General features: G+C 48.1%; 10 protein-coding genes across 10 annotated transcripts; 6 read left to right on the top strand and 4 right to left on the bottom strand.

Annotated features, from left to right (window-relative positions):
- Positions 1 to 502: 502 nt before the first annotated feature.
- On the top strand, positions 503 to 2,317 carry PGRI_091700 (uncharacterized protein; the record flags this gene model as incomplete). Its single annotated transcript, XM_040796883.1, has 1 exon — positions 503 to 2,317. The coding sequence occupies one exon, from the start codon at positions 503 to 505 to the stop codon at positions 2,315 to 2,317; it is 1,815 nt and encodes a 604-aa protein (XP_040650313.1).
- Positions 2,318 to 2,855: 538 nt separating this feature from the next.
- Positions 2,856 to 4,049, bottom strand: PGRI_091690 (uncharacterized protein; the record flags this gene model as incomplete). The annotated part of the gene is made up of 3 exons (XM_040796882.1): positions 2,856 to 3,255; positions 3,317 to 3,903; positions 3,954 to 4,049. 3 exons carry the CDS (start codon positions 4,047 to 4,049, stop codon positions 2,856 to 2,858), a joined length of 1,083 nt encoding a protein of 360 aa, XP_040650312.1.
- Positions 4,050 to 4,898: 849 nt separating this feature from the next.
- On the bottom strand, positions 4,899 to 6,482 carry PGRI_091680 (histidine phosphatase family protein; the record flags this gene model as incomplete). The annotated part of the gene is made up of 1 exon (XM_040796881.1): positions 4,899 to 6,482. The coding sequence occupies one exon, from the start codon at positions 6,480 to 6,482 to the stop codon at positions 4,899 to 4,901; it is 1,584 nt and encodes a 527-aa protein (XP_040650311.1).
- Positions 6,483 to 7,478: 996 nt separating this feature from the next.
- Positions 7,479 to 8,267, top strand: PGRI_091670 (uncharacterized protein; the record flags this gene model as incomplete). The annotated part of the gene is made up of 3 exons (XM_040796880.1): positions 7,479 to 7,912; positions 7,975 to 8,120; positions 8,191 to 8,267. 3 exons carry the CDS (start codon positions 7,479 to 7,481, stop codon positions 8,265 to 8,267), a joined length of 657 nt encoding a protein of 218 aa, XP_040650310.1.
- A 474-nt stretch (positions 8,268 to 8,741) lies between these two features.
- PGRI_091660 (DnaJ domain protein) lies at positions 8,742 to 10,436 on the bottom strand (the record flags this gene model as incomplete). The annotated part of the gene is made up of 5 exons (XM_040796879.1): positions 8,742 to 8,918; positions 8,972 to 10,023; positions 10,079 to 10,172; positions 10,237 to 10,280; positions 10,331 to 10,436. 5 exons carry the CDS (start codon positions 10,434 to 10,436, stop codon positions 8,742 to 8,744), a joined length of 1,473 nt encoding a protein of 490 aa, XP_040650309.1.
- Positions 10,437 to 10,859: 423 nt separating this feature from the next.
- On the top strand, positions 10,860 to 12,347 carry erg9 (bifunctional farnesyl-diphosphate farnesyltransferase/squalene synthase; the record flags this gene model as incomplete). Its single annotated transcript, XM_040796878.1, has 2 exons — positions 10,860 to 10,927; positions 10,994 to 12,347. 2 exons carry the CDS (start codon positions 10,860 to 10,862, stop codon positions 12,345 to 12,347), a joined length of 1,422 nt encoding a protein of 473 aa, XP_040650308.1.
- Positions 12,348 to 13,139: 792 nt separating this feature from the next.
- Positions 13,140 to 13,726, top strand: PGRI_091640 (hemerythrin domain-containing protein; the record flags this gene model as incomplete). The annotated part of the gene is made up of 2 exons (XM_040796877.1): positions 13,140 to 13,241; positions 13,301 to 13,726. The coding sequence occupies 2 exons, from the start codon at positions 13,140 to 13,142 to the stop codon at positions 13,724 to 13,726; spliced, it is 528 nt and encodes a 175-aa protein (XP_040650307.1).
- A 1,247-nt stretch (positions 13,727 to 14,973) lies between these two features.
- On the top strand, positions 14,974 to 15,783 carry PGRI_091630 (A4/G1 family peptidase; the record flags this gene model as incomplete). The annotated part of the gene is made up of 1 exon (XM_040796876.1): positions 14,974 to 15,783. The coding sequence occupies one exon, from the start codon at positions 14,974 to 14,976 to the stop codon at positions 15,781 to 15,783; it is 810 nt and encodes a 269-aa protein (XP_040650306.1).
- Positions 15,784 to 17,999: 2,216 nt separating this feature from the next.
- On the top strand, positions 18,000 to 19,319 carry PGRI_091620 (LipA and NB-ARC domain protein; the record flags this gene model as incomplete). The annotated part of the gene is made up of 1 exon (XM_040796875.1): positions 18,000 to 19,319. One exon carries the CDS (start codon positions 18,000 to 18,002, stop codon positions 19,317 to 19,319), a length of 1,320 nt encoding a protein of 439 aa, XP_040650305.1.
- A 214-nt stretch (positions 19,320 to 19,533) lies between these two features.
- Positions 19,534 to 20,754, bottom strand: PGRI_091610 (TauD/TfdA dioxygenase family protein; the record flags this gene model as incomplete). Its single annotated transcript, XM_040796874.1, has 3 exons — positions 19,534 to 19,963; positions 20,023 to 20,602; positions 20,652 to 20,754. 3 exons carry the CDS (start codon positions 20,752 to 20,754, stop codon positions 19,534 to 19,536), a joined length of 1,113 nt encoding a protein of 370 aa, XP_040650304.1.
- Positions 20,755 to 20,918: the final 164 nt, after the last annotated feature.

The raw sequence follows: 20,918 nt of genomic DNA, 5'->3' as shown, positions 1-20,918 counted from the left end.
GTCAGTCACTCCGATAGAACAGCGAGCCCATACTCCCCACATGCTCAGACTATGGAATGCCGCAATTATTGTTTTATTGCAGACTCACTGTGTTTCAAGTCTCCACTTGACAGCCGCCAGATTCGGGATAGAAGCGGGATTTCCAGGGGCAAGATGGACACTTCGTTTTTTTTTTTTTTTTTGTGTCTCCCTCTCTCTCTATGAGCATATTAACAAATAACAGGGATTTATAGAATCAATTCTCACAGATAAGGTGTTTCTTCTAAATATCAATATCAATAGTTCAACCCTTGAAGTAAGGAATTCTACGTTGCGGTGAAGCGGCACCCTAAACCCAATCGGGTGTCATTGTTTTCGTCACTCGACTTTCTCCTCGACTTTCTTGAATTTCCCTTCCATCAGGCCATAATTTCCTTGTTAAAACAACAGTCTTTGAATTGGTCGGTGCCACCATGCTCATGTCCTGTGGCACGCAATGCCATAACCTCCACCCCCCGCAACAATGACCTACGATAAACAAAACAATGGCAGTCTCGCCAAACCGTTTACACCCACCCTCAGCGCTGCATTCCATAGGAGTAACAAGGCTCCCCTGACACCAAAACTTGCAAGTCCAAGTCAAGGTCCAGGATTTCCACGCCGTCTCGCACAACCCGACCACCCCTATTCCACCCCCTCCAAAGACGACTCCCCCGCGGCCCCGACCTTTCTAAGCGCCAATGTCACTCCACGATCTGGTCCTCGAACCACCCGACGAGATGGCGCTATTAACTCCCCAACAAATACATCATCTGTCCCCTCTCCATCTCCACACACACCTTACTCTCAGTCGACTATCGGTTATGGCCGTCGAGACCGTAGCCCGGCTCGCGGGGTCAAGCCGGAACAATCCCGAAGTCTGAGGGCGAAGACCCTGGCGGTAGAGAACCAGCCCATATCACGTCCAAATTCTTTCTCGGATGTGACCACGGGGGCTCCGCTGTTCTTTCATGCATCCGATGCACGATCATCGCATCCCTGTGAGCTGCCAGATGCCCCTCGCCCGAGGCCCCAAGGGAAGACATCCCCAGCCTCAAGCTTCATATATGCGAACGGAGATGAAGAACGAAAATCACTAGCGGAGCAGTCGAATGTTACATCCACTTCTGCCAAACGTCGATCGGGTGGTCTTCCCCGCCCCCTACCTGCCAGTAAACCAGCATCTTCTTCCTCGCGGTTGAGTTCTCCCGGGCTTTCAGATGCGGTTTCACACCCTCCGGAAGATCTCAGATTACCATACATTGCCAGCGCTGATAATGGATTGGGAATCACCCCGCGTTTTGGCTCGCCGTCGTCTAGCACAATCGGCGAGAAAACACGACCACTACTCCTACCGGTCCGACATACCAAGTCTTCAAGTGTTGACTCAGGCCGTCATAGCAATCATCCACAAGATACCCTGCGAGCAAGCCCGGTCATTGTATCCGGAAACCATTCTGGTGAAGGTGCAGCGCCTGTGATGTCGGAGCAGATCCCCACCCTTCGCCCTCGCATCTTCAGCAATGGATCAACAGTCTCAACTGATACATACCCTCCTGCACCACTTAGCCCCGGGAAATCCGAGGGCCCGAGCGAGGCAGCTCTTAATGCGCGCACTGAGCGCAAGATCATGGACTTGGAAATTAGCAACTCTTCACTGCTAGCCATCAATCGTACCCTGGAGCGCGAAATGCGGCAACAAAAGGCAGAACTGCGGCGGTTCAGACGACTGAGCCGCTCGGGGCGGATCTCAATGGCACCTTCCACCCGTTCATTCTCCGGGGCGGCACTATCAGTGACCAGTGAGATAGATGAGGGCGAAAGCGAGATTTCCAACCGGTCACCAGACGATATGTCCGATATCAGCGACGAGGACTCAACTGCAGACGAAAGTATCATGAGTCCGGGCTCGCTGGCCGAGCATGATGCCAAGCACCGTATCAATGACGAGAAACGCGTCATGCTTGACTTGGCGCGACACCAGGAGGTCCTTGTGGACAGCCAGAGGATGAACCAAAGCCTCAAGCGCTGTTTAGGATGGACCGAAGAACTCATCAAGGAGGGACAGCGGGCCCTTGAGTACAATGTGCACATTCAAGACATTGAGCTGGGTGGTCGAGTCCTAGCACCTGAAGAGTTGGGGGAAATCGGTGAGAGTGGCCGTGGTCTTTTGAGCCCTTCAACCGAATATACCGCCATCCTTTCTCCTGTGTTATCCTCCGAGGTGTCATTTGTTGAATCGCCATCTGTTGGAACAATATCTTCTACGCCATCTATTTCTGCTGATCCAAGTACATGATCCCATTTACCCTCGTCTCCCGGCGGGGCGCACCCATTTCTTTTTCTCTTACTTGCTCATACATTTGCACAATACCCCTTTTTTGATGCCTTTCATTCTGAATTCGTCCTTCATTTCTTCGTTTGATACAGGCTATTCTTTCACTCTTTTGGGCTTAGCGACTTGTACTATGAGATACTGGGCTTCATGCCCTTCTTTTATTGCGTTCACAATTTTCATCACACAGAACGGTCAATGACCTCTATACCCGATCATGCCATCCATCTTGAACGCTTTTTCCTGGCTATTTGAAAGATACCCGTGCAATTATTTTGTGTTTATATTCTGTCCATCCGCCTGCTAATTCACTTGAATGCTTGATAATGCTAGACCTCTGATTATGTTGGCTTAATGTTGTGTTCTTCGTTGTCCCATATCTTGATTCATTTAGAAACGAAAGATCAGAATTCAGTGTGGTTACTCTCACAATATGCCACTAGGAAAACGGCAATATCGTTATATGGTCAACATCATCGACAGTGTTCACGCCAGTCCCAAGTCATGGGAATGGACACTGTCCCGTCCGATTTTGACGCAGAGTCTCTTTGAAATTCTCCAATTCTTTATATCCCTTGCCCTCAAAATACTTCGGTCCCAGATCATGGGTGTGATAACCCTGTGGGTAATACTTGTCACCGTGATCACCAGGCAATGGTTGTCCGAGCGACCACTTGAACCACGCCATGGGCCCCCAGCGGTTCCAGATCGTGGGCTGCACATAGAATGGAGCTCCATCATATATCAGAACCCAGTGGCGGCCATGTTTGTTCGGTTTATCGGTGAAGACGTCCAATCGCATGAAGTTCGGGCGTGGGGGCGACAAGTATCGCAGGTATAGTTTGCGGACCTTGAATATCAAGGCGAGTATGCCGCCAAACAATACCGGCGGCTCTTCCATTCTAAAAAAAAGAAACTCATTAATCTCTCTCTATGTGGTGGTTGATGTGATAAGAGACATACATCATCGCGGCTCGAAGTCGATCTCCCATCAGATATGACACGAAGTATCTACCCAACGGCTTCAAGAAGTTGGGCAAATTATACACCAGCACGTCAATCGTCTTTTCCGCAATCTCCTTGTTGCGAGGATGTGGCTTCATGTGCTGAATTTCGTACTGCCCGCTCCATGCACCGATCTCCTCCAACCAGTGAATCCCATCTTGGAAGCCAGACTTTCCAGAAGGTAAAGCGTCATAACTGATTCCCAACGCATCGCCGAGACTCTTCCAGTATGTCCCAACAGCGCACTGTTCCATTTCAGTCATCTCGCGCCACTCATATTGTTTCACGAACCGGATTGGCTCGAGTGCGAAGAGGCTTAGTGTGTATAACATGTCAGCTTCTAGGATCTTGCCGCTGGCTCGGTAGCCCTTGTGTAGGAAGTTGGTTCGGGCTATTGCTGTCTGCGCTCGGTCGGAGCGTGGGTCGAAGGCCATGAATTCGCCAATGAGTGTACCCGTGTCGGCATATCGTTTGAACGAGGTTGTAGAGTCTGATAACTGAGATGTTTTCAAGAGGAGGGTAGATATAGTTGGGATGCCATAAGTCTGTCCCATATTAGTTCCGAGTCACGTATACTTGGATGAGCTTTGCATACACGGAAGAGGGCAAACTGCAGTGACTTGAGCACAATAAATGGAAACTCAGTTTGCATGATTGTCTTTTGAATTGCCCAGGCATCTTGATCGGTCATGTTGCACATAGATTGTCTCGTTCCATAGTGACTATATCTCTTATGAATGGTCTGCCGTCGTTGGAAACGCAGTGAAGATATCAATGCTAGATATGTTGCTAGTCCTAGCAACACACATAGTATCTGCTGATACGGCGAGGTTTGCAATAAAGAGTGAAATAATGAGGCATTGATACTGGGCGTAGGAAGTGATGCCATCTCTATAGCAAGGCGAAGGGAGTAACTATTATAGAGGGAGATCTTAAGATGGAAATACTACTAAAATCAAGTCACTGAACTCGATCTTATATTTATTCTGCTACTACCACAACACCTGTATGATGAATATCAAGTGAAAATGTATTGTAGATCTTTCCAAAGCGGACCGAGGAATATGGGCGATCTTGCGGGGAAATCATATGGATATGCATAAATATGTGTATATCATGGAATATTGTGAATTCCACGTCAAATATCTACATATATACATTATATATATTCCCTGGAGATCAAAAGATCCGGTGTGGTCTGATCCAATATACCGAGGTTTCCACGAACCCCTCTATGCCCGGAGAAGTATTGACAAGACACTATATCACGGAGATACAAATGGAGGATGTTTAAGATTGATACCTTTTTCCAATTTAATTTACTCTATTGTATATGAAGTAACAGTCCAAATCGCCCCTATACTATGAAGTGATAAATTAAATAGATATGAAAATTTTGTCCTTTCTCATGTGAGGATAACCTCAAGTTAGACAATCTAATATTAATATGGTCTAAAATGGATGTTGAATATTAGCAAGCACGGTCTATGTAGATTTATCTAACTCACTAAGATCACAGAGCCCGGTGTACTTTGGACTATCATGGCTTTCTCGGCTGCCCATTGCCAACTTGGCTGGTGATGTTGTAGTCACCAAAGCAAGCTTCCTGGTACATGGCCTCCTTGTTGAGATCGGGAATAGCGCTAAGGAAGTTTTTGACCTTGCAAAATCCATTTACAGAACCATCGCAGACCTTGAGACCATCTAGAGGCACGGGCGCGTTGTTAAGCACAAATCGGATATAATCAGTAGTGTAAGGATTAGATGATAGATCCGGGTTCTTGTACTTTTGCACCTGGAGATGTTTGAATGAGGCATCCTTGGGACAGGTCCAAACCTCAGAGTACAGACGAGCGCCAAAGGGGGTCATTTGGTTGATGTTGAAGTTGCGGCGCGGGGCGTGCTCAACCGAGACAGGCAGACCATGAGGACCGTACCTGAAATAATCCAGACCCAAAGCAGCCAGTACAGACACAATGACATCGTCATGCGACATGTCCATGTATAGGGGCTGGTCGAGCGGGAAAGACCGGGTGTTGTCATCATACGTATAGTTGATGCTGCTGTCACTACTCATGATGAGTTTGGACTGTAGGCGCGCTGCCAGTTCCTGAACATATCCAATTCCCTGGGCACGACCACTGGGGGAGCCGAACCCGAAACTACCGTAAAATTGGAGGTCGACGTAGTATTCATAGTCGCGCCATTCCTGCTCAGTGAAGAGCGCGCAGAATGACGACTGGCCTAGAGTCGCATACTCGTAGGGGCACATATTGAACATCGCCATGATGTCTGCGGTGTCGAGCTTTAGATCTTTGGGCAGGTGTGCAGCAAGGCGCTTCCGGACAGTTTTGACAAGAGACGAAGCGAATATAGGGGCAGCGTTGTCACCCGGCTCCAAGCCATTGGGACAGGCACTGGTTGAGGATAGTGTATTGTTGAAATCTTTGACCTCGGGGATAATGGTCAGATCATACTCCGAGTATGAGCTATTGGCTCCTGTATTTCCAAAGAAGCCACCCAACCACCAACGAGCACTTTCCAAAATCCGAGGGTATGAGGTCGAGCGGAAAGTCGGCTTTGGGCGGGCAGTGCCATTGGGATACACATTCAATGATGCATTCCAAGTTGCATCGCCACTCCCTGCATGATAGAGCAATCGGCCATACTGGCTCCAGAATTGGGCGCCGGAACTAGCTTCAGTGGCGGCGCCAGTGGGGAGCAGAGTGTTCGAACCAAGCATGTACTCCCAATCATCCAAGAAAGCCAGAGACCCAGAGCCAATCTTCTTGTGTGGATGTTTCTTGGTGTAGTTGGCTAGTTTCTGGGCGAAATTCTCCATGCCTTCCCCATCGAGAAGCCATTGTGTCGGATACCGCTGGGCATGACGGTGTAACACATGTACCTGTGACAATTCACACTCCAATGGAAACCCTTTGGAGACATTGAAGCCCGATGCATCGGCATATGGACTGAGATTTGCCCAGCTTGTTTTCATATCAAATCCGGACGGATATGAAAGACCGGTGGGACCGGCTTCGGCCGAGGAGGTGCTTGAGATCATCGCAGCAGTGCTGCCCATAAGGGCTAGCAAGGCGATGATAGAGGATTGTATAGATGCCATACTAATGCCTTTTGCTGTCGACCAGATGAGGTTTTATAGAATTTGAGGAATTGGCAACTTTTTATCATGCTACACATATTATCAAAGCTGTGAGGGGGAAAGGGGATCGACAAATTCTTTTCCTTGTGTGGAAATGTCCTATAGAGTCATTTCCGTTTTACGCCGTTTAAATCCGGCACGATGTGACCTTGAATTAATTTAATGATATTGGTATATATTGTTGTATTGTGCTGAAGATAAGTGAACGGTGATCTCCGAAGATATCAGCCAAGGCCGGGGGGGAAAGGCTTAGCTAGTTAACTACACGCCACGTGATATGATGCCTAGTATTTCAGGCAACAGTTTGGGTGTCTCAATTTTGGCCTTTTCCTCTCTCTCTCTTTCTCCCTCGTCCTCCTATATTCTCTTATCTGCCTCAGTTCTAGTTCTCTTCATGTGGCCCTTTTTTTTTTCACAATATGACTAACTCTACTTATTTTTCCTTGCTGATATTAGCCTCGTGAAGTACAAAAGGGAGAAATGGAGATTTCAGGCTTAGGAAACCCCAAAAGGCCCAAGAGACATCGTCTAAGAGAAATCATTAAATAGGCTTTTTTGATTCGTATAAACCGTGTGATGCAGGAAAAAACAGAGCTGAAAAACTGAAAAACAGGGAAACACATCACATCTCGACACATGACCTTTGCCAACTCTTGGGCTATGAGATCCGAAACATTTCAACTGCAATACCAAACTCGCTTACCTTGTACCTATTTGAGTCAGCGTAGGCGCCATGTGGATGTGACTGCTCGTATTTGACACGAATCACTGAACTCTACACTTCTTGGCGTTATATCTGCATATATCAACTGGTCCAGTTCCAAATAAGGTCCATCCTGTCTACGAGCTTCATGAGCCGCATGTGAAATAAATCGGGATCCTGCCCCTTGAGGCCCTTTCAATCAGTTTTCTTTATTTTTGATCTTGCATACACTTCCGGAGGATATTGACTTCACTATGCTGGCCCTCGATATTATCTTGTACGCCCTATTGGGCACCTCCTTGGCCTTTGCCATTGTCGAGCTGGGTCTCTCGGCTTTCGTTGCTGCCGCATTCTCTGCCACGCAAGAAATTGACTCCTGGAGTGTATATTCCAGCTATTCATATCAAGTCAATGTGGAACCTCCGCCTATCCTCGTCTTCCTTGTCTTCTCTTCAGTTTGGACCATTCTTGTGACGATCGCCGCCCTAGTGCTACCCTGGTACTATGCTCGCAAGGGCTTCGTGAGCGCAAAGCTCAACACTGTCCTCGCCGCTATCTTTGTGGCCATTTACTTCGTCACTATGGTATTCTGGCTGGCATGCTTTGCTGACCTCGCCAGCCTCCTTGGGGGTGGTATTAGTATAAGTTCCTACTACAATGCCGTGATTGCATTTGGCGTGCTTCTTTGGTAAGTTCCTGTCAATATATATGCAATACAAGAAACAGACCTGACGTTCAACACTTATCTAGGCTACTCTTTGTTGCTCTCGTCGTGTTCACCATTCTTGCTATGTGTGGTGTATTGGTGTCTGACTGGGCTGGGTACCAGTCTCTCAGGAAGGAGAATGGAGGTGGTCCGCAGACTACTGCTAACCCTGTCCACGAAGTCCCGATGAGTACGAATCCTGTATCTCAATGAAAGCAGCGATCTTGTGATGCTAAGGGTCGTGATGAGCAGCCGAACAGCGAATCGCTTAGCCCTCCTCCTCGCCCACGGCGTGGAAATGAGCACCACACCGGTCCGCATGATATCAGTCCAATAGAATCGTCGAAGGTTGGTTTCGGTTGCTCGGTGTGGCGTTCGTTGGCCGTGGCCTTCAGGGATAGTAATGGCTTTCATGGAGGGAGGATCACATCATTGGGGTGTTTTGTGTTTTCTCCATTCTTATATCAGCTACAATACTAATAATATCTCATGTCAATATTTATTTCCATGTGATTATCAAGAGCATCTATGTCCATACAATCCGCATCAAACCGCTGCTGTGCTGTTGCGAGAATCAAAGGGCATGGGAGGTATATAGTCCAATCTATCGAACAAATTGTGCGCGCGTCGCAACCCGTCCAGTCGCCGTAAAGAGCAGAACCGTCAAGCCCCAGGAGGTGAGAAGGTAAAAAAGCAAACCCAACATGTATGTCCAGGATATAATGAACCGGCTATCAAGAAAGACCAGGTACGAGGTGGAACTCAACCAAACAAAAAAAGAAGAAGAAAATTGAGATGGATAATAAGACAATCAAACAGTGGTCTCTTCCACAGGCTCTTTCCCACCGTGAGTCTCATCATGGTCGTGCTTGGACTTCTTCTTTTTCTTGTCCTTTTCCTTCTCATCCTTGCCCTTTTTGCTCATGGCCTCAGCCATAAGCTGCTCGAAGGCCATATAATCGCCTTCTTCCTCGGGGTCGCGTGCAGCCTAAAAAGTAGTGGTTAGCATGGTACGAATAGACAGGAAAGACTTGTATATACCTTGGCATAAATGTTGCCGGCAATCACCAGCGCATGCGCACGTTCAACGCGTTTCTCAAGTCGGGTCCGCTTGTCGTTCAAAATCTGGTCACAGACATCACGCAGGACACTCTGGATCTCAAACTTGCTGCCGCGCCAGGCCGCAGCGAGAATCTTGCCAGTAACTCTCTTCTCGTATTCAGCCTTCTTCTCGTCGGTCCAGTCCTCACCACCGCGTTCCTCCATTTTAGCCATCTCCTCCATAGTCATCTGCGCATCGATGGCTGTGGAAATAGTGGTCCAGGTCTCCTTCGCAAGAGTGCCCTTGTCTTTCAAGCGGGAGAAGAAGCCAGAGATACCCAGGAACTTCTGTGACTTGAGGAAGGAAGTACCCTTCTGAACGTAGGTTTGACCGACAGCGTGGAGAATTTCCAGACCGAAAGATTCCATCTTCAAGTTCTCGACCTCAAGTCGGATCTTCTCCTCAAAAGCATGGGACACATCCTTACCCTTGTCTGTCTCAGTCCAAACACTCAAACGGTCAATCAGCTTGTTTGCCAGTGTGTTGACACGATCTTCGCGAGCCTTTCGGCGTTCATCCTCAAAGGCAGTAAGGCGTTCCTGCTGCTCCTTGGATAGACCCTTCTTCTTCTCCTTCTTGCGCAGTTCCTTCTCCTCCTGAGACAGACCGGCTGCCTCCATGCGAGCTTCTTCTTCGGATTTGTCCATAAGGGCCTGTTGCCCAAAGTTCCGTCGAGGCGTGGTGGCGCCAGAGCCTTGATCGAAGGTTGGCTTCTCGGACGGACCAGCAGCTGCAGCTGCGGCTGCAGGGGCGGCCCCTGCCGCGGAATTGTGGGTTTCGTAAGCAGGTGTAGGATCGCCACCTGCAGCCTTCACCTCCTCGTCGTGGATGTTGAGTTTCTCTTCCGCAGACTGGGCCAGTTCTTCTTCCTCCATTTCCTGCATTGTGATATCCATAGTTGCGGTGAGGTCCTTCATAAGGGAGATTTCGCCGATAAGATCAACAAAGGCCTCGCCACCGAAGATCATGCTAAAGAATTCGGACGGGTCCTCTGTAAAAGACAAATTAGAAACGGTGTGCCAGACATTAGCATGTGGTGGACTTACCGAAACCACCACCAGGCACCGATTCCTCCTTTCCAAATTTATCATATCGCTTTCGGAGATCTTCGTTGCTCAGGACTTGGTATGCCTCACCAATCTATAGTAACAGGATATCAGCCTCACGTAAAATATGCATCATCATTGGGGTTGCGCAATCATACCGCCTGGAAGCGTTCGTGTGCGGTTTCATCTCCTGGGTTCTTGTCTGTGATAATGGATTAGAATAAAGAAAGACAAGATCAAAAGTGGTCATACCTGGGTGAGTGACAATGGCCAGCTTCCGGTAGGCCTTTTTGATCTCCAGTTCGGTGGCCGTAGGTGGCACACCCAGGGCGTCGTAGTAGGCAGTATCGGCGACCATCGCAGCGACCGAGCCTCAACTTGAAAACAGAGAGAAGTGTCGAGAGAAGATATGAGTTTAACGTGGTCAATGATGAGTAAAAAGGAAAAAACAAACAGTAGACCTGTCCTGTTTAGGCAGAACCTCAAGATATTTTCAAAAGTTGGCGCTGATATCATGTGGGGTTGTATGCATGGTTTGCTCCAGTCACGTGCCAGCTAACTCTGCATTTAATCTGCTCTGGCCTTTTCCCCTTTTCCCTCCTCCCCCCTCCAATCCGCAGCTCCCCCAGGTTTTGTTGTTTTTTTTTTATTTGGTCTCGGCTTCAATTCCTTTTATTCTGGGTACTGCTTCAATTTGACTTCACTTGTTGAAGATTGCGCTACTCTGCCATCTAATAATTCCTTGAACATCCCGACTTACGCGCTTCTTCCCCGGCCCATCATGGGTCTCATCGGCAATGCTATCTACTACTCCTTTCACCCCATGCAGTTGAGAGCAATCCTCCAATGGTATGTTCTTGAAATTCGCGAAAAATTCATCTCCCGCATGTGAAGCTAACCCTCCACGTCGCATAGGAAAGTCTGGCACAATCCGCCCCATGAGCGTAATGAGAAAAACGAGACCGAGAATCAGAAGATCTGCTTCAAGTTCCTCGACAAAACCAGCCGCAGCTTCAGTGCTGTGATCAAGGAGTTACACCCCGAACTGTTAATCCCTATCTGCATTTTCTACCTGGTCCTCCGTGGGCTAGATACCGTGGAGGATGACACTTCCATTCCCTTGGCCACCAAGGAACCGCTCCTCCGGGACTTCAAGGATATTTTGACACAAGATGGCTGGACATTCACTGGGAATCGGCCGGAGGAGAAGGACCGTGAGCTGCTGGTTCAGTTCAACCACGTCATCACTGAGTTCATGAACATGAAGCCTGAATACCAGGCTATCATCAAGGACATCACAGACAAGATGGGCAACGGCATGGCTGACTATGCCGTGAAGGCAGAGAATGACGATGCCAGTGTGAAGACCAAGGAGGAGTATGATCTGTACTGCTACTATGTCGCTGGATTGGTTGGCGAGGGCCTCACCCGCCTCTTTGTCGAGGCTGGGTTTGGTAACCCGGCTCTGTTGAAGCGCCCCAACTTGCACAAATCAATGGGTCTTTTCCTCCAGAAGACCAATATCATCCGTGATATCCGGGAGGACTTCGATGATAACCGACGATTCTGGCCCCAGGAAATTTGGTCCAAGCATGTCGACAACTTTGAGGATCTCTTCAAGCCAGAGCACTTGGAGGCAGCCCTCAACTGCAACTCGGAGATGGTTCTGAACGCCCTGGAGCACGCTGAGGAGTGCCTGTTCTACCTGGCCGGTATGCGAGAGCAGAGTGTTTTCAACTTCTGTGCAATCCCGCAGTCCATGGCCATTGCCACAATGGAGTTATGTTTCCGCAACCCAGACATATTCAAGCGCAACATCAAAATCACCAAGGGAGATGCATGTGAACTCATGCACAAGTCTACCCAGAACTTGTCAGTTCTGTGTGACACCTTCCGCCTGTACACCCGCAAAATCCACAAGAAGAACACCCCCAAGGACCCCAATTTCTTGAAGATCAGCATTGTCTGCGGACAGATTGAGAAGTTCATTGAGACCATCTTCCCGACTCAATCTGCTGAGGCCGCTAACCGTAAGGTCTCTGGTGAGCTCACTGCAGCCGAGTTACAGAGGAAGAAAGAAGATGACGAGAACAAGAATGATGTCTACTTCATGATGGCTCTCATGGGTGTCATTGTGGTCGTTATTGCTAGTATCATGATCTTCGCCGCCTGGATGATGGGCGCCCGGTTCGACCTTGCCCTCAAAGAACTCACTTCTGGCAACTTCCGGCCACCGACCAGGAAGCAGCTCGAACACACAGAGCTTTGATTGTCTTATTATTCTCACATCCACGGCGTTACGACCTTTTATTGTCTAATATTTTCGATTCCCCCTCCCGGCGGCATATTGTCTTACTATTTTCTCTCGCCCGGCCCCGGTGCCCCCGATGTGTATTGATAATAACATAACTGTTTTATTTTTTTTCCTGTGCACACACTTGCTAACCTTCCCATTTCCTCATCCAACTTTCTAGCACAGATGTCAAATTGCGACCTGGCCCTTTTTGATGGTCGAGGTCGTGCCGAAGAAGTGCTTATATCGAAATGGAGATTTATCTCCCTAGCCAGTGAGTATATGTAGATTTTTGCCCAACGATTCGAGGTGACAAATATCCATTCAAGATCTGAAACATTCTCGATGTAAAATTTGTAAAATTTAGGGGATTGGTAATCTGACCCCCGATCTTACAATATAGGTAGTTAACTAGTTAGGAATATGCACCTTAGGATCCAGGCTTTTTGAGGCAGAGGGAGGAAGGAAGGGGGATCAAATTAAGATCAGGGGGGTGTCAGATTACCAATCCCTATAGTTAAAGTAAATGAGATGAATCCTATATACTGTTAAAGAACTTTCTAAAATAGACCTGGAGAACCATCTAACTCAGAAGTATTCTTTTACACCCTTCTGCATTTACTATTTCTACTTAGTCTAAGATCTTTTCATCTATTTTTTTTTCTCCCTCGGCAATAAATTGCTGTCAAGTGCCGTCCCATGCGTTCTCATTTTGCTCCATTACTCTTAGCATCTATCCATCGACCAGTTTTGCTTCAAATCAATCCAATGGGTTCCAAAAAGATGTCCTCTTCTCAGGGTGACGATCAACCATTGTCCGCGAGTGATTTCCGGACTTATAATCTGTTATCGGATCGAATGGAAGGATTTGTAAGTTATCACCTATACGAGATACATTTCCCATTTGCATTCTACTAACTATCATATAGCACAATCATTTCCGTTTAACGTGGAACCAGCTTTGGGAGGCATGTGAAAGCTCTGGAAAACGGGGACTTTCAGCCCGCCAAATGATTACGATGGGCCTTCAATTCTGCTCGCAATTGGATTTCCATCACTCTATCGAAGAGCAACATATCTTCCCCGTGTTGGCGAAAAGAATGCCTGAATTTCGAAAGGAGCTCGAGCTACTGAGTCAACACAGACAGATTCATGCGGGACTTGAGAAACTTGAGAAGTATCTTGAGCAGTGTCGGTCCGGTGAGGAAGATTTGCGCCGCGACGAGGTGAAGCGGTTGATGGAAGGCTTTGGCAAGGTTCTGTGGACTCATTTGGATCAAGAAGTTCAGACTCTTGGAGCTGCCAATATGCGCAAGTTCTGGTCTCTTGCTGAGATGCGTCAGCTTCCTATGTGATGCTGAAAAGAAAAGATTTTCACTTGAAGGGCAAACTTTGATGATTTTTTTCACTTTAGGCATTGTATTAGGCATTAGGCATTTTTATTCCATGCTGTATCTGTGTGCCCATTTGAATTATGTTGAGCCTTCTTATTTCGCTATTTTACCCCTGAGAATGATATCTTTTCGTTTTGTTTCCAAGGAATCTGATTTTGCTTCATCAAGATCTATCCCACACGACACTAATCAGATGCTCACAAGAACTCGGCAAGCTTGATTGATAGCCATCTCACTCATCGTGATCACCAGCTGCAATATTGTCTCCCACAGATCTCCTGTCACAGATCAACACGCGAGAGATGCAATTTGATCTTCACTGTACGAGAATGGTTGGATTTGAGTCAATTTCTGATAATATGTTATACTGTTCCGGGAGGCTCGACCACCACGGACGGAATGTGAAGTTGTCATCCCTTGCCTGGTATGTGTATTAACCGCACCCAGATGACATTATACACTCCGAGTTATTGCTGTAAGACACTCCCCCACTTCGGTATTTGCTTTCTATTAATGACTTCTCCCCAAAAAAAGGGCTCTTAATTTTACAGATCGGTAGATGAGTGATCCTTAAGTCAACAGTACTAATGTGGTCACAAAAGCCTACAATTGTGGAATAACCTCACCCAGGAATATTGACCCTTACAAACATTGGCATTGTTTCTTTTGAGCTGTGTGTCACTTCGAGGTAGTGTGAAGTTCGTGTCCCGTAAGAAATAGCCTGGCGATCTTCGTCTAATCCGTCGCAGTTCCATTGTCAGACGTTTCTGTTTCCAGGAATGTGCCTTTCACGGAAACGCTCAAGATCGGCTGAGCCGTTCATTTGATCAGGGTCTAACATCACCACGATAACAGAAATGCAACCTTGGCCTGCGTCACGAGCAATTACCGGCAAAAGAAAGCAGATCAACACAACTGCAATTGTAATTGCAAGTCATGAAAGTGTTAATAAACCGTATTCACATTCCGGGGAACAACCTACTTTACCGCCTCTCATCTTGTGCCTAGGATCATCAGTTCTACGCCATGAGTTCCATTACCCTATGCGGATTGGGCGTGATGTTGTGCCGCATGCAACTTACATGGGATGTAGAATATAATCACCATGGGGGGCCAGACCGAAGAGGGGTTAGGCTCGCCTAACCATATCTCCTTGTTATTTATATCGTTCCAAGCTCTGCTTCAGCTTATTATCATCCACCGTCAATATGAAAGTCACAGCCACAATCCTGACGACCGCTATACTGGCAGGCAGCTCTCTCGCTGCCCCTCGCAGCGGCCTAATTGATCGCCTGCAGGCCCGTGGCGCTCTGTCACGCCAGTCACTACCCGCCGAAAAGAAGGGTGTTTTGCTCAAGGAAGGAACCCAAGGAGCCAAAGTCCAATATAGCAAGAACTGGGCTGGGGTGGTACGCGAGAAGCCACCCCCAAGTGCCACCTACACCGCTGTGTCTGCAACATTCACTGTCCCCGAGCCAACGGCCACCGATGACTCTGGCGAAATGCAGGCTGTGTCTGCCTGGGTCGGTATTGATGGCGACACTTACACCAAAGCCATTCTGCAGACTGGTATTGATGCCTATATCCAGAATGGCAAACAGACATTTGACGCCTGGTACGAGTGGTATCCATTGAGCGCGGAGAACTTTGACCTGGAATTGTCCGCAGGCGATGTTGTTGTCGCCAAAGTCGAGTCATATTCGTCCAGCAAGGGTGTTGCCATCGTCGAGAATCAGTCGAGCGGCCAGAGTGTGACTAAGACCCTGACTGCACCTTCCACCTCCGCTACTCTCGGTGGTCAAAATGCCGAATGGATAGTTGAGGACTTCAACGTCGGTAATGGTATGGTTCCATTGGTCAACTTTGGCAAGGTTGACTTTACCGGTGCACAAGCTTTGGCCGGTGGTGTCAAGTATGGCGTGAAAGACGAAGCCATTCTAGATATCCAGCAGAATGGTGACGTGAAGGCTCATGTGGAAGTCATAAGTGACACCGAGTTCTCTGTTACCTATCAGTAATTAGATATGCATCTGCATGCATCCCATTTGATTTTGGAGTTGATGAGTTTGGTGTTTTGGTGTTTGGTACAATGGGTGATATTCCCCACGTATATCAATCGAGACAAGGGGACATTTGTCAATAAACTGGAGGTATGATTCTTTGACTTCGATTTGTTTACCAAAAGGGAACTGCTGCGTCTACGTTCATTCTACACAATAATCCGCTGTCAATCCCACTATGAGTCATCGCGTTGCTTACCTACGTAGCCACTAGAGGCCTGGAGGCCAACGACAAGTCAACATCTCTGTTGACTTTTGAACATCTTAACTGCTTTTCATTTCCCTCTCTGCCATGAGCATCCGAATAGAGCCGGCGCAATTCCCTGGCGATACTGATTCCATCCTGTCATTGTTTTCTGGTTATGCTGCATCCCTTGGCATCGACCTCACCTTTCAATCATTCCAAGAGGAACTTGATTCCCTCCCTGGGAGATATGCCCCATCTCAAGGGGGTTTCCTCTTGGTCGCAAGGGCAGATATGCGTGCTCGAGAGCATGATACGAACGCTAGGCTCGACTCAATGACTTCCCAATCCTCCTCTGTCCTCGGATGTGTGGCACTCCGACGCAGCTCTGATGGCTGGTGCGAGATGAAGCGTCTTTATGTCCTCAAGGAAGCTCGAGGAGAACGCGTGGGTGAAAGACTTGTCCAAGAAATCCTTGCACAAGCCAGAGATCTGGGCTACCGCAGAATGCGCCTAGACACACTACCTGATATGACAGCGGCACAACAGTTGTATCGGAAGTATGGATTTGTGGATATTGCACCGTATTACGAGATGCCAATTCGAAGGACAGTTTTCATGGGTTGTGAGTTTTCATGATCATGATAGCTCGATCTATTCTTTACCCGACCCGGCCTGGATCTATGCACTCCATTTCCCGCGGAATCATGCTGCCTCCCTACTCCGGATGCGGATTGGCCTGGCTGATTTCGGTAGCACTTGCTTTTGCTTCATGGGGTCAGATGTGGATCTCAACAAGGAGAGTTGTTCAAATACATTGTTTTTGCTTTCACCAGATACACCGATATGGACTTGATGGGGAGTTACGTACAAGAGAGACTATGCCGAAAATTGTCATCATTGACAAGTAGTGGCCGAATACGGTGGCCCTAGACGGTGCAATGCTCTAACACTAACACAGGGTTGATACATCGCACATTTGGTTGAGCTACACAACCGCCTCAAGCAACGTGCTCGGGGGTTGCCTGTCTGTCACTCTCGATAATGGCCACAATTTCAAAGCTGATCTACTCCTTAGTGTGGGTGCACTGCATATATGGATATGAGATTATTAATAACGGTGGCTCTACGAGCCTAGGCTCCAGTTTTACTATTTCATAGTCCCACACCCCGTGCAATATCCCTATGTGACTTTAACTGTATCAAACGGCTCGTCGCCCGTGGGTTGACCTTGCTCTCCAGTACACTCGGATGAATGGATGGGATGAAAATGATGCACCTTGCAATGGAATATAATGTACGCTTGGTCTTATAACCTGGGAATATATTGAAGTTGATCAAGATCGCCCTAGTTACTAGTTAGATTGTTGGTTTGATATAGAAATTCTGGCATTAACATCAGGCACCAATTTCATGCCTTAGGTTTCAAGCTTGGGCCAATCATCAGTCTTGGCTGCCCCTTAAAAAAGAAACAGGGAATTCATTGAGCATCATGTAGAAAATGTCTGGATATTTAGACCCCAATCATTCGTCAGATTCATTTCGAGTCAGACGAAAGCCCGTGTCAAATCCGAACTTGCGAGCTACGGCGCATGCCGATCAGCGGGACGCAACACTCTATGCTACCAGTACCCCGTCTCTTGTGCCATCATCACAGCCTCCATCATATACCGAACTTTATGGACCGCCTCCCAGGCCTGTAACTCCAGGTTCATTGCCTCGACCAAGGACAGCAGGGCCAACTTCATCATCGACACCTCCGCCAACACCTGTTCAAAAGGCATACAGCGAAGCACGGCATTTTCTCACTGGTCTAATAAATCGTCCGACAGAATCAAATAAACATGTCACCATTTTGCGACATTCCCATGGACTGGTCTTCTACCGTGGACCCACTACATCGGTCGCTATATCAATTTTCTCGGATGCTCCCTTACCATCTGAGCACACCTTGTGGTTGCAGAGCAAAGGTTGGACCGGGAAGACCGGGATGCAATTCAAGTCGCTCCTCCGTCTCCGAGATAGCTGGCTAGATGTGACCCCAGGTATGCCATTGAGGGCCGACCAGGTTGCTTCGGATGATGAACGAGCTTGGCAACGCGACATCAAGAAATTTCGAAAGAAGGCCCCGCCCCGTGCGCGCGAGACACATCAGCTACGTGAGACTGCGGTTGTGCGAATTCCTGCCGAAGCCGGCGATGGCTATTTTCAGCTAGTTCTCTGCCAAGGACACAAGAAGAAGGTGCTCGGTAATAGCCCCGTGTTCCGTGTCCTCTCTACATCTACTGCCCCCAGCTCTATCCGTGGTGCGAGCTTGAGCACGCTACCGCTGGAGGTTGGGGCGATGGTTGTGAGCCTCTATGCCCACACTGCAGCACGAACTATCGCAGGTCCAGCTGCAATGGCCATTCAATCTAAAGCTGCCCCCTTTCAGGCCAAAGCTGCCGCGCTTCGTCCATCGTGGGTGACCAAGACCGTGGTCCAAAAGGCTTACGCGAGTAGTGGTATCGAGAACCGCGTGGGCGGTATTATCAATGGCCCCAACGGTCCTATCGGGCGATCCCAGGTCAATCCACCAGCGCCAGAAATAGCTGGAGGCAGTGTGGTCTCTATCGAAGTCGGTCCTCAGCCACCGTTTCCTATGACATTCAAAGCTCGCTGCCAAACAGACCGAATCCTTTACTCCAATGGCCCTAATGATATACCCAAGTTGAGCTTAATTAGAATGCCTGACTGGGTCACCGAGCAGTTAAGGGGCTACTTCTTTGGCTGGGCTCGATTTGACACCGGGTCGAGCAAAGGCCCGTCGACTAGTGAATGGTACCCAGCTATCTTGTCTGTACGGGCGTTAGATCCCCTCCAGGCGGTCAGGGTAAATCTGGCGCAAATATCAAAACGCGTGGTTGCAATTCGCCTCCTCGAGGATGTTCCTCTCCAAACGAGCAAAATCGAGATTCGTGTTTTGGGATACCTTCGGGCTGAAATCGCACCGCCCTCTGGGACCACGAGCAAAGAGCTCGCTGATGCGCAAGCGGCAGCTGCAGAGGCGGCTCTACTCGCTGATGTATACGATGCATCTGTTGTGCAGGACACTTTGGCTCATCCCGCGTGGGCTGCAGAACGCCCGGTTCTGGACCTCCAACAAAATTCAAGTTGGATTGATCGCACGGTCGAGGGGTATACCAATATCATCACCCGTGGACAGAAGTTGGTAGAACAAGTCCCGTTACATCTGATCGGGGTTCGGTCTGTCACTGATGAGCTTAAAGAGAGCCAAATTGCTGTGAATGGGTTTTATATTGTCCGCTAATCCTCAATACCATCTCATAGACCTTTTTACAGATGCATAACAGAGTTTAATATGTACAACACCTAATATATGATATTTCGTCACTCAAGATGTGATACCAGCCATGAATTTATGAGCTATGGATTTTCCAGTCTAAATCCAAAAATTAAAATGCTTCTAATGGCTCAATATTTACAAATACACATGATCTTCGTTCAATCAAACCCTTGCGCACTCACGGTCCGACCGGAGGGTCCGAAGCCGCCAAGTTACATTGACGGAACAATCGCACCTCGTCAGGTTTAAATGCACCAACCACTGAGTGCAGCACGCCACGATTGTTGAATAACACCAAGTCATTATCCTCCCAGTCATGTGGATATACGTACTGAGGGCTGATGGCCGGACGCTGCAACTTGTAGACAATATCCCGCACAAGGGCCAAGTCGTCGATCGTGGTTCCATCTGCACAGTGGATACGACGCACAGCAGAGGGATGGATCTGTAAAGCCAATTTTCCCGTTACTGGATTTTTCCAGGTCATTGGGAACACCATAATCTTGCTGGGGTCGATAGGTGGCAGTTCTGAGTCGGGCAACTCCAGGCCTTCTGAGTGCATACCGAGCCCGGTGGAACGGGAATGGGCTTCGCTCATCCAGATGTAACTGTTAATGGCGGTTAGCTTGGTTTATCGAAACCATGAGCATATAATCAGAGGTCTTACGGATGAGGGGCATATTCCATTTTGCTCGTCTTCACAAACTCTTTATCGTCGGGCGAAAGAAGTTCAAACATCCGCTCACCACTCACAAATGCTGTTGTGCCAAGTGGTACATCCATTGTTTCTCCGGTTCCATCATCATACAGCAATGTCTGCCGGCGGCCCTTAGGCACACTCACAGCCATAAGCGTTGTCACCTGGGGTGGGTATAGATCGTAGAGTGCAGCATCAATGTGCCAGCGATAAAACCGGGTGAATTCATAGTCCTTCTCATCTGGGATGTGATCTTGGTGGAATGTCCGATGGTGAGGGTGTCTTAATGTGATATCCTTGAGGCCCTCGTACGAGTCGACATGGCCATTTCCAATCACCTGCACTTGTGGCTGGTGAGGAACAGTTTTGAGGTCAGGATGGAGAATGCTTCGCTTGGCATCGATGGTCTTGCCATGTCCATATTTGTCGGAGACTGGGTCAAAGCGCTTGGTCAACTCATACTGGGCTTTAGGTGATAGCCCTTTCTGGTGTTTGAAGACCACAACATGGTGCTCGTAGAGGGCTTTCCGAATGATCGCAAATTGCTCCTCTATATGATCATTAGATTGTGCTCTTGTAGTTGCCAGTAATCCACTAACCAGTTAAATTTTCTAAATCAACACCTCGAATCTCAGCACCGAAATCAATGCTCGATCCAGGAGGAGGCTGAAGCGGATGGACAGTAATTGGTAACACGGCCATAGTTTTGGATTGTTCGATTTTTCTGGTTCACAGCGCGAAAGAAAGGTTTATAGGACGTTCTACAAGGCAGTCTTTAAACTTTTGTGCCAAGGTTAAAAGTGTCAGTTCTCCAGGTCAGATTATAGACGGTCAACGGCGTATACCGAATCTGATAGAGAATAGGT

This window comes from Penicillium griseofulvum (assembly GCF_001561935.1).
Source record: "Penicillium griseofulvum strain PG3 chromosome Unknown contig_13, whole genome shotgun sequence".
NCBI lineage: Eukaryota > Fungi > Ascomycota > Eurotiomycetes > Eurotiales > Aspergillaceae > Penicillium > Penicillium griseofulvum.
This window is presented reverse-complemented; position numbering and strand designations above follow the sequence as displayed.